The 12,644-nt window shown below is 37.4% G+C and overlaps 1 protein-coding gene across 1 annotated transcript in view; it reads right to left on the minus strand.

Annotated features, from left to right (window-relative positions):
- The window catches only part of LOC133517917 (collagen alpha-1(IV) chain-like), a 53,793-nt gene that overhangs the window by 14,564 nt on the left and 26,585 nt on the right, over positions 1-12,644 (minus strand). The window contains exons 2-4 of the mRNA XM_061851397.1: positions 1,193-1,384; positions 925-969; positions 347-631 (exon numbers count right to left, since the gene is read on the minus strand). Coding sequence (XP_061707381.1) covers positions 347-631; positions 925-969; positions 1,193-1,384 — 522 coding nt within the window. The remainder of the gene's footprint in view (positions 1-346; positions 632-924; positions 970-1,192; positions 1,385-12,644) is intronic.

Consider the following 12,644-nt stretch of genomic DNA (forward strand, 5'->3'; position numbering starts at 1 on the left):
TCATCAAATGCCGAATTTCCGATGGACTTCTTTTTAAAAATATATTAAGTTTAATTATGTCTTAAGTGCATTTTTATAACCTTTGACGTGTTTACAATATCTTTTAAACAATCTGCCGGAGCTAAAGACGGATAATATTGGATAAAATAGCACTCATGAATGTATATATTTCGTCATTTAGGTATTATTAAATCACGTCAATTTGAAGTTTAGGCATTTTGGGAATGTGGTATTTTGAGAAAAGTTAGATATTCTGATATTCAGGCAGTTTGGAACTAGGAATTTGGTAAATGGGTAGTATGAAATTAAGATTAAATGAAACCAATGCGGTAAAAGATGTCGGTACCTCTTCGCCATCTTCACCGGGTAAGCCAGGTTCACCAGCATAGCCTCTAGGTCCTTGTAACCCGAATGAACCAGGAAATCCTTTCTCGCCCCTGTCTCCTTTCGTGCCTCTCGAGTTGGCTCCTCCGTCGCCTGCCATACCTCGCGGGCCTTTTTCTCCTGGCAGCCCAGGTTGACCTCTCTCTCCAGGAAATCCAATAGGGCCCGGTGGCCCTGGAGTACCGTCAAAACCACTGCAACCATCCAAACCCGGGAGGCCTTGAACACCAATCGGTCCTTGTGATCCCTAATCGAAAATAAATGCGAAATATTAATATTGAATTTTAAAAACCACTTTGATAGATTTTGTTTTGTTAAACTGTTAGTTATGTACGGCCCGCATTTAGATACCTAGGGCCCCTAGGCACTTGGTATGGCACTTAGAATTTAGGGCCCTCCTACTCCATCTCAAAACCATTGCTAGATGGTCGGGGCCCCTAGGCCCGAGCTTTGTGTGCCTTGGCAGAAATCCGGTTATAGATTGCTTCTTTATTCATCATTTCGGTAAGTAGGCTCTAACCAATCTAACAATTTACTTACATCATTTCCAGGGAACCCCATTCGTCCGTATGGTCCATCTGAACCCTGAAATAAAAATAAACAATAATATAATATTGGTTCTTGCTGTGGTAGAATCAGTGAGCTGTGATGTACCCTAGTCACAAAATAAATTACCTAATATTATAACACCTTATTTGAAAAACTACTTTCGTTTAAAAAAATTCAAGTTACTCGTAGCTGAGGTATTCGTAGGTGACAATTTTATTTTAATTTATAATTGTGTCGATGTCAAAGTGTTAATACGAACCCGCTCTCCTTTGTCTCCTATATCTCCGGGTTCTCCTCTGTCGCCAATTTCTCCAGGGGGCCCTTGGCGGCCCTCGGGGCCGTCCTCACCGTAGTTTCCCTGGGATCCCGGAGGGCCCGGCGGGCCCGGGTCTCCTAGTTCCCCTTTGATCCCGGAGCAGTCGATAGGGCAAGCTGTCTGATTGCATACTGCCTGAAAAGTAAACAAAAAAGTACAAATAGTTTAATATTTCCAATCAGATGAAACAAGACAAAAGTGTAACATTTTAAATTAGTTCCAACAATTGTTTGGCGTGAGGTTTGGCTTTAGTCAATTAAAGCGTCTTATATCATTTAAAGTTGCTACGTAATTACTTACGTAATTTAGTTAGCTTGGTTTTGAGTTCAATTGCTTTACCATTCTAAATGCGTTGGCTTGTGATGGATTTTACAGCAAGGACACTGAATGATGTCATGAATAAGCTAGTTTTGTCATTTTAACATGAATAAATCATTTGAATTTACCAGCCTGTTAAGCCTGGTCGGTATTTAAGACAGTTGTCGTCTCCTAGTAACCGTAGTACAATATTTCGATCTTTAAAAGACTGACCCTACACATATATTAGGTATCGAAGCCATATACGGCCCGCCTTATTTATTTATAGATACATAAAGATAACAACACACATTTTAAGGTGATGTAGGTTCAGTGAGCGCAATTTTAGGTAACAATACGGTTGCCAAAAATTAGCAACCTTGAGGATTTTCTCTAGGAACTTCAGCAATTCGAATCCTGTTTTTATGACTTTCGCTCGAAAGAATAAATCATGAGCATACGATTGAACTGCACTTTAAACATATGTAACAATTTATGCACAAAAGCTAAAAATATGAAAATTGCTTCTAAAAATGCGCATTTTTAGTTTTGAGAGAACTCAGAGATTTTTTTATTTTTTTTATTTTAAAACTTAAACCAAATGAAAATTCACATGATATCCGCGGTCCCAAGCTCGCACATCCATTTCCCTCACGCTTACGATCAGTGAGAGCGAGAGAAGAACACGAACCTATGGGGCCTTAAGAGAACAACAACAAAATGTAATTTTCCTACTCCTCTACTGTTATCTGTCATTTATGCATTCATTAACACGAATATAAGAACATACATAAAAGATTTCAAGAAAAGTCTATATTGTCTATTCCTCATAAAAGCTCTTGTGCTTTTATAAGCTATGTTACTGCGATTAATGGCTACCAACCTAACAAAACCAAAACGAATACAGTTTTAAACTAAGTGCATTGATGCCAACTTACAAAATATTCATTTGGTTGCATAGTAAAAATAATTACTTCATAAGTCAGAAACACGCATGTGACACCCGTAATATAGCAACACCCATAGACTACGAAGACCGCTTAGCGTTGCTTGTTAGTCTCCGTAGGCTACGGTGGCCAAAATTGAGAAAAAACTTTCCAAAAAATTAATTTAGCAAGTAGCAAGTACCAGGGCCTCATGAGTTACGAGGAGTTGTCGCCGACCGGCCGGCCGCGGCCCGAGGCGGGCCGGGCGCGTAACAAGGTATGCTCGCGCGTCTTGGCTATATACTATTGCTGTAATTTTTTTACCTAAATTAAGATTTATTTTTGTTGACTCGTAGGAAAAATATTGTATGCAACGTTGTATAAGTAGGTCAAAAAATTCTCGTGGCGTATTCCTTTACAATGTTCGCCTACGCCTTCGGCTCCGGCTCACATTGTAACTCACGCCACTCGCCTGTTACATACAACTGTTGCATAAAATACTATAATGAGTTATTAAATCATCGTTGTATTCATAGTTAGCTTTGCGTTAGAAAACAATTTGAATATTAACTGTAACCGTTTTTAGGGTACAGATACCCAAAGGGTAAAAACGGGACCCTATTACTAAAACTCCACTGTCCGTCTGTCTATCTGTCTATAACCAGGCTGTATCTCATGAATCGTGATAGCTGTAACACAGTTGAAATTTTCATTGCGGTGTGGGACAATCTAGGATAGGATCTGCGAGCAGACTTAAACTACTCCACATTCTACACGTTAACTATTACACGATCGTGTGCGATCTTAGCGAGTATCATTATTTTTAACCGACTTCAAGATTTCAAAAGAGGAGGTTATCAATTCGGTTGTATGTTTTTTTTTAAATGTTTGTTACTCCATAACTCCGTCATTTCTGAACCGATTTTGAAATATTTTTTTTTTTATTGGTCCCGTTTTTATCAAAACTTAGTTCTGACGATGGGATCCATGAGAAATCGAGGGAACTCTTCAAATGTGAAAGGCATACATATAGTGATTTTTGTATTTTCTGGAACAAATCAAGTATTTACATTTGTAGAAGTGACATTTGATGAAGTGGAACTGCTGATGATGAACAGAACGGATCTCTTCAATGATGCATAGTTCACGTTTGGCAATTTGTTCTCTTTGCCAAGCAGTTAGATTTTCAAGGCACATTTTTATATTTCTATCCTATATAGTTTTTTTTTAATTATGTGGTGCTTTATTTCATGCATGGTGTGAAATAATTTATCTTAAATAGAGTCGAATACCCTATTGCGGGTATCTTACCAGTCAACCATAGGGCAAATCTGAAATCCTCTGTAGTTGCAGGCGTACATAGGCCACGGATACTGCTTACCATCAGGCGGGCCGTATGCTTGTTTGCCACCGACGTAGTATATGTGTCAAGGTGGGTGCAGTGGCAAATAAAAACATGTTACTTCCTTTTCTACATAATTAGGCGTAGGACGCTGTCTTTTTAATTTCATTGTATGAAATCTAAAATCAACAATAATCATTTTTTCACCGGTCTCCCTCATTGAAGTCGGTTTTTTTTTCTTAAAAATTATGTTAATTGTACATAAACCCTTGTAAACAGCGGCATATATATGTTGTAATTTCAGACTAGCTGTAAAATAGCCTTTTTATAGAATTTGCGCGAGTATCATTTATCATTTCTATCATCTCAAATTACCATGAATAAAAGTGAAGATCTTCGGGATCGTGTGTGATTGTTTTATCGTATACTTTTAGAATTTATTATGAGCTCATCTTGCGGTAATTTAAATGGTGCACGCACCTGAGACATGTTCACTTACAAATAATAGGTACCTATCATCAGATCATCGCCAATATGTAGAATGACATTTAAGACATCACAACCTATTAAAGCGTTATAACAATATCAATTTACGTTTGTCATCAAACACTTGCGTTTAAATTTGCATGACGCAATACGCTTCTTAGTACTTACATGGTTTTATGCACTTTTGATTGGTAAATGTAAATGCAAAGAGTGACATAGTTTCGGTCATTTCTCGACCGGGTCGTTGTCATTAAATAAAACTTATTTTTTTAATACAGTTGCTCAAAAAGTGCTACTTTACGTAGCTGTTTAGCGTGAGGAAAGTTGGATTTCGCGTACTAATGCTTTTTACTTTTCCACTTGTTCCAATTCATGACTACTTATTGATGAGTGTTAATGTTAGTTTCCATTAAAAATCGTAATCAACATAAAAACCTACTGTTAATGTAAAAATAATAAATATAAGCATATTTCATATTCTATTACTTACCTCTTTATCATTATAACACGTTTATTTTTTTTAATACAGTTGCTCAAAAAGTGCTACTTTACGTAGCTATTTAGCGTGCGGAAAGTTTGATTTCGCGACTAGTGCTTTTTACTTTTCCACTTGTTCCAATTCATGACTACTTATTGATGAGTGTTAATGTTAGTTTCCTTTAAAAGTCGTAATCAACATAAAAACCTACTGTTAATGTAAGAATAATAAATATAAGCATATTTCATATATTATTACTTACCTCTTCATCATTATAACACGTTTATTTTTTAATATTGAATATTGAAAAACCGTTCTTAATAAGTTGTCTGAATGGAACGGAATAGCTGCTGAAACACCTGTCAAAGCAGAGGCGTTTTTTCTTACTGCAAGAATGTTTTAAGTTTCCAAAGGCAACATTCGATATTGTTTTCATACAATTTAAATATACGATACACAAATAATCGTAAATAACGATACTTAGGTAATAAATAATAGTATCATATTTTATGTTTACAATTGTTTCTGTCTTATAGAACATGCATAAAAAAAGTAATTGTTGTTTTTCTTATTTTTTCGCAACTGTATTAAAAAACGTCGTTCGATACATGTGCGATTGTTTTAATTTATCGACACTCGTTAAAAATTTCCTATTTTTCGCACTTGTATCGTAATATTACATTACAGTACATATGGTGCTACTTTATAGCACTAGTGCGAAAATTAGCATATTACGTTACTGTGTCGAACATTTAAGGGCCATATGTACTGTAAAACGTACGATACATGTGCGAATAGGCAATTCGCAACTCGTGTCTATTTAAAACACTCCCTTCGGCCGTGTTTCAATTTATCGCCACTCGTTTCGAATTTCCTATTTTTCGCACTTGTATCGTAATGTACTATTATGATACAAGTGTGCTAAGTTGGTTTTTGCACACGAGGCGATATTGTGCGCGCAAGCTGTAAGCGAGCGCGCAATAAGAAAGCCGATGTGGGTAATGACCAATGCACACGCGTTTCATACAACGTTTTTCAACACACTTGCGGGGAAAAAACAAAACATAATATAAATTAGATTTTTTTGTCAAAAAAGTTAAAGTACAATTTTCAAAATGGTGGCTTACAGTTTTAACATCGAATAATTGCACCAAAGCGTGCTGGGCTTGTAGGCACTTATTCGCCAGTTCATTGAAGTAAGCTACCAACACGTTTTCCAAGAAAGACTAGGCGTTTCTGCTGATTTTCTATTGAATAAAAGCTTCATATGCCGCCACGCCAATTATTTTTCACTCGATTTTGTTGGCAAAAGGCTATCGTTCTCGGCTCTTGCCTCTTTTAGTATTACTGGCAGCGTCAATTTTATGTGTTCTTCATTTTAAATGCTTGATAATGACATTTTCGTCAATATATAAACTAAAAACATGCAAAAATATTCCAATTTTATGACAAATACGGAAAATGGCTGCCGCGTTTTTTTACGCACGATTCCAATGCGCGCGCAAAGCGAAGGGGCGACCGAAATCGACAAACAGCCAATTAGAAAAATGTAAAAAAGCAAAAAAAAAATATTTCTATTCGACGGATGGAGATCAAATCTATAAAATGTTATGTTTATTCATTAATGTAATTTACGAGATAACTTAATCTATAAATTATGTTTGGTGTGATAAAACCTCTTTGAACTAACATTTGTAACCTAATTATTATTAAATCCTTTATTTCAGGCAAAACCCATAAAAGTGTTAGTATTACACAACATAACTTACAAGACTATTGTTAGTACATACAGAGATCACAAACACAGACATAACCGGATGAGCATAAAATAATAAAATGTCAATAACTTATCTCTACAGTAATTTAAATTGACCATTAAACAATATAACTAATAGTTTGTTAAATTTTTTTAAAGTATTACTTTGCCAAATTAAGAAGGCTCCGTTTCCATGCACATTATTAGCAATCAGTTACCTTCTTAACTCAGTCGGATAATATAATGAAAAAGCACGAGTTTTATAATATACTCAAAAAGCACGCGTGTTTAATATCTAGGATTATGAGCCAAAATCGGTGGAATAAAAACGTCGTTTTGAGCAAGTTTGTTGAAAATAACTATTATTTTCGATTCTCAATATACGTACATACGTAAATCATTCGTCTATTCTCAAATGAACACAAAATAAGTCAGGCTTAGCCTCAAAAATAAATTTTACGGACGCATACCCATTATGAGTAGTTATTTATTTATTTTATAAAAGGGGGCAAATATGATCATGCTAATATCGCTTTAGTGGTAATATGCTCAAGAGCAGGGGTCTCCAAACCCCGGCCCGGGGGCCAAATCTGGCCCGCGAGGCGTTCCAATTCGGCCCGCGGACACCCCACGCGACAGCCCACGGTCCGGCCCGCGGGAGGTTGCCAAACGGATCCCAGGCTCCAAGGGTTCAGCATTCATTGAGAGTGGAACTGTTCCTAACGCGGCGCAAAAACCGATGGTGGCCCGCGCAAAAGTTTCTGAGGTGCAATATGGCCCTCAGGTAAAAAAGTATGGAGACCCCTGCTCAAGAGTAAAGAGCATATTACCACTAAAGCGATATTAGCATGATTCAATTTTGGAACAAATTTTGCTACCGAGCGTAACATTTTTCACTAATTTCACCACATCAACGCGAGGAAAATACTACCTGTAAAACAGTACAAATCGAATGGAAATTAATGGTATTAAATATTTATCACTCAAAATCATCATTTATTATTATAAGTTCACCTTAACAACCAACATGCTTCTCTTATGGATAAAATGCCACTTTGCTATCTGTTTTTTGCAATGGCGGGGCAAGACCAAAATTTTATGTAGGCTATTTGTGCCATTTTGGCTACTGAGCCCTTAAAAGAGCCTTTCCGAGTGAATGTGATGGATGGAATAGTTATTTGTTTACAAGGGGGCAAAGCTGTAGTTTAACCGCTCGTGCTTATATTGATACCCGAGCAAGCGAAAGATTCCGAAATTGAACCACGAGCGTAGCGAGTGGTTCGAGAATTGGAACCTTGAGCATTGCGAGGGTTTCAAGGCACGAGGGTTAAACAAATTTTACCTCCGAGTGGATCACAAAAATTTTCATCTCACCAACGCGAGGAAAATACTAATTATGAAATAACAAAAAAAAATCTAACCAAATCGAATCCAAATGAACGCAATAAAAAATATATCATTAAAAATCATTATTTAAAAGTCAATTCTACCAGCTAACATAAGGAAACAACTCAAAATTTGCAACTGATAACTTTGCCCCACACAGTGGCGTAGCGAGGGGGGGGGCTAGGGGGGCCATGGCCCCGGGCGGCACATGAGAGGGGGCGGCAAACACAGCATTTAAAAATATAAAATTATGAAATCCAAATTTTTCAAATCGCGTCACGAAACGCGCCAACGCGCCGCGGGAGCCAACGGCGCGAGGCGAGGCGGCGGTGCAGGGCGTCTACCGCGAAAACCCAAATTGGTGAATTGCGTGGATCTTTCTATTTTACTCTCACTAAGACGTAATTAGAGTGACAGAAAAGTGACCGCAATTGACGAACTTCGATTTTCGTAGTTATAGGCCCAGGGGCGGTCCATCGCTGCCGAAATGCGGTGTTCGGAGCCACCGCCGATCTTACACGATTGTCCGCTGGTTATATGTTAAATAACGTCACATCAAATTGAACACAGCGCCCTTTGCCGGGTGCCATCGGCGCCTTCATACTAAAAATCTGGACATAGCCCGACGTACGTGGCGCGCCGCGCGCGTTCGGATGCCGGGCGCCCTCAGTGCCCTCATGCCAAAATAATGAACGTGGCGCGCTGCACGCCATCGAATCACGATCACAGAATAAGTAATAGTATTTGTCACAATCATGTTAAAAGCATCGGGCGTAGCCTGACGTAGGTATTGGGCGCTTTGCGTGCGCTGCTGTACTAAAGGCGCCTTCGCACAAAAATACATTATTTTAAATAATGAATCACAAAATGAATTTAAATAATGAATCACAAAATGATAACCCTAAAATGAATTAAATAAAAAATTAATTCAAAAACTAAAACCAGACTACTGAAATTCGCGCTCTAAAACGTATGAAGCAAGAAAAAAATCTAATCAGAAATAATACTTTACTTTTACCTTAAAGTTTATGACCGCAGCATACGACCACGGCTGTCCTTTAAATATGTTTGTGAATATTGAATATACCTACACCGTGGGAACGAGGAACCTGACAGATTTTAAAGGAGTATTCTTGACCGCATTTAGCGTATTTAGTGGAATCAGTATAAAAAGCAAATTGTATAAAAGTTGGTCCCAGATACGTATTTCAGGATTTTTATAATAAATCACCCCCAACACTTTAAATTAAAAACAACATACCCACACTTTTTTTTGCCAAATTTAACCAAAACTCATGCAACATTTTTTGCTCCTTATGACCAGGAGTGCGACGTTAAAATCTGTCGGGTTACCTACTTGTTCCCACATTGTGTACAAAATTTATTAAGTAAATTATGTTTTGTTTTGTTTCTTTATATAAAACATGATAAATATAAAGTATTTTCTGTTTTCTTTCGTATTTAAGATGAGATTTTTTTTCTTTTTTCATAATTTTTAGACCCCTATTTTCAATAGTCCAGTTTCAGTTTTTGAACTTATTTGTTGTATTTTACCATTTTTAGTCAACTTTTTTTTATCTAATAATTAATAATGATCATAAACGGGGCGGCAAATTTCTGATGGGCCCCGGGCGGCAAAAACACACGCTACGCCGCTGGCCCCACATGTAGATAAAATGCAACTTTCTCATTAGTTTTTGAACAATCAAGAGGGCCTTTACCAATTGGTGTGGTGAAAAAAATATCCTGTGGACTAGTGTATTAATAACTTACTTGTCAGTTAAAAACTAGTCTTTTATTAACTATTAACTGAAGTTCAACGTGTTATCCGGAATTATTGTACTTATATATAAATGTAAAAAGTAGGTAGAAAAGAGCGGCGTTATGCAATTGCAAAACGTGAAATAATTGATATCATCTTAATGGTGGTGGACGGTTATGGAACGAATGAGTCATTAGTTGCAATTCAAGGAACGGGCTGGATAAACAATCATTGCTGTGTCCCAGAAGATAACGGCCATTCGCATATCCCGCGAGCCCTCCCCGCCCCGCGGCCCGCGCCTCGCACTTCATCTCGTTGCCACGAGCCAATAACACCCTCGCACAATATTAGAAGCCCGAGCTGAAGATTACGGCAAAACCTTTTTAAGGAACCCTTGTAGTTTTGTTAGTCTGGACGTCTGTCAGCTTTTCCTTTTGTGACTTGGCTCGGTGAAGAAGGTGACGTTCGGATGTCAATTGCAGCTGCATTAGGCTGCGGTTCCACCAGAATGTGTGAGAATACGTTGCGAGGGACGTGTGTTAAGTTAAGAACTAATATAATCACTTCATTTACGTATCCTCGGTCGGCGCCGCTCTATTAGTCTGCAATTTTCTACTTTTAACAAACACATCCCCCGCTACGCATCTTCGCACATTTCTGGTCTGGAAACTCAGCATTAGTATAGGTCTATTGAGTTAGGTATAAGTTAAAGGTTCACCATTGATGTCTCAGTTCGGTACGAATCGCTAGTCGGCGTGATTAACAATTATAAATGTATGTCATATTACAGTTTAGGTAACTTTCGGATATCATAATCAGCGGTATTAGGTAAGATTTCAATGTTTTCAACCACAAATTAAGCATTTGCATTCGAAAAGCGCTATTAAGTGGACTGTAAATGCTCATAAAAACAAGAAGGAAGCTTCACATGTATTAGGTGAACTAATTTCAAATACAATATTTATAATGGAAAAATATTATTGAGAGAAAACGAGCTAACAAGTAGATATTACTCCCTTGACAAGCTTGTTGGGGTTTCTGTGACTACGTCACGCATGCAGTTACTAGGTATGTAAAAAGATATCAAGCGAAACTTATCAATGGGCCAGTAACGTAACTACGTTGAGAGTTGAGACTATAAATTACAACCACAAAAAAATTGTTTCTAAGAAGCCAAATATGGTAAAATAACATACTTGTTGTTTGTTAAGTGACCGCTAAGCTGTGTTCCCGAAATATCCTATTACTCATTTGCACATTCTGGAGACAAGCTTGTTTTTATGAACGTATGACATGACTAAAACTTCTTAAAAAAAGGTTATTTTTGAGAAAAGTTATATTGCTAGTGAATTCTAAGTATTATTTAAAAGGGATATTAAATAATTTATATACACAGAGAATACTAAACTAAATTAATAATGAGCTTAAATCTAAAATAGGCCGTTGAGGCATTGTACCAAGGATGCTGCAGCATTGCCTCGTTGTATCGCAATGCTGATACGTTGTGCGAGGAAGCCGCTAGCTTTTCGGTCACCAGTTACGTCAACCAGACGCTTCGCGATTTTTGCTGAAACCTTGTGCGCGCTGGTACCCCATGGACCTAGAGTTTCTATGCAAAATGGTACTCCCTACCGAGGCTCTTATTTTTAAAAATATAGTAAATTACTCTTAAAAAATAAAGTTCTTGCTTCTGCCCCCGTTAAGCATATACAGCTTACAACTTAGGCTATGTTCTGGCTATAATTTATATCAGACCAAACCTATCCCGGACCCTAAGTATTAGTTTTAAAATTTTATCAAGCAAATTAGAATCTAATCTGTGCATGGCCCATAAGGTCATAGTATTCATAGTATGTTGAAATTAGTTAACATGTAACATGCGACCAATTTGTGATATCACAGGCATTTTGGTACGTCGGGGCCAGTCAAAAATCAATGCGCCCAGTGTACTAAACTTATAAACACAGAACATCCTTTGTCGTGTCCTAAGAAAATCAGTCATAGTCTATTCTTAAAGATACTGTAACTGTGTCAAAAATGGAGCGGTCGGTTGGGATTTACGAGCTGTTTGCCGGAACCCGGCGATGGTGACCCCGCTGCGCCCGCGCCGGGTCGTAAACCTGCTCCCAATACCCGCTTCATCGTTGTTAATAAATGAAATACAGGAGTTAATTACATTCGGGTGCGCTGGCGTTAGATTTAGTGGGTTTAGCAATTTTCAGAGTTCTTTATCAAACATATCAGTAGAGCTTTTGTAATTGGTGAATGAAATACAGCATAGGAGTTATCTCCAAAATTAAGTTAATTAGAATACAGGTGTCTTTGAGAAAGTTACTTAATTGAAGCTCAGAAATGCACCCTTGAAATTAACGGTGTTTAATCAACACGGTATATAAGGCCGGGGTATGAAAATTTGTGGAGAAACCAAAAGTTACGTTATGTTTCGTGCGGAACATATCTTGCGCATTGCGTATCTTGCGCCCTAGCAACGACTGCATGAAAACACTTTATTTATTCAATGTCAACAAATAACAGCAGTCAATTTGCGGAGTTTTCATCTTATATTTTATAATCGTTCGTAAGGAGTAAACTCGGCGGACATGACACACACACTTTTTTTCTTATTTCTTTTTTCCACGGTAAGACGTTTTAGGTTAGTTAATAATAGGTTGTTAGTTTGTGCACAAGTTTATTTATATTTATTTTTAACGTGTTATAGGATTCTTTCATATACACTATATACAGTTACAATCGTATATGATGCAGCGGTGTTCTATTATTTCACACTTTAAGACGTGCTGACCATGCGGCTTTTGGGAAATATGTCGATGTCACCGGATTACTTAAGTTTTATTACTCGGAATATATTATTTCAATTAACATTACCTGAATGGAAAGCTAAACTGAGCTGTCATTAATGAAAGTGAAATAACGCTTGCTATCGCTAGACGGAAGTTTACGT

This window comes from Cydia pomonella, chromosome 5 (genome assembly GCF_033807575.1).
Source record: "Cydia pomonella isolate Wapato2018A chromosome 5, ilCydPomo1, whole genome shotgun sequence".
In the NCBI taxonomy this organism is placed as follows: domain Eukaryota; kingdom Metazoa; phylum Arthropoda; class Insecta; order Lepidoptera; family Tortricidae; genus Cydia; species Cydia pomonella.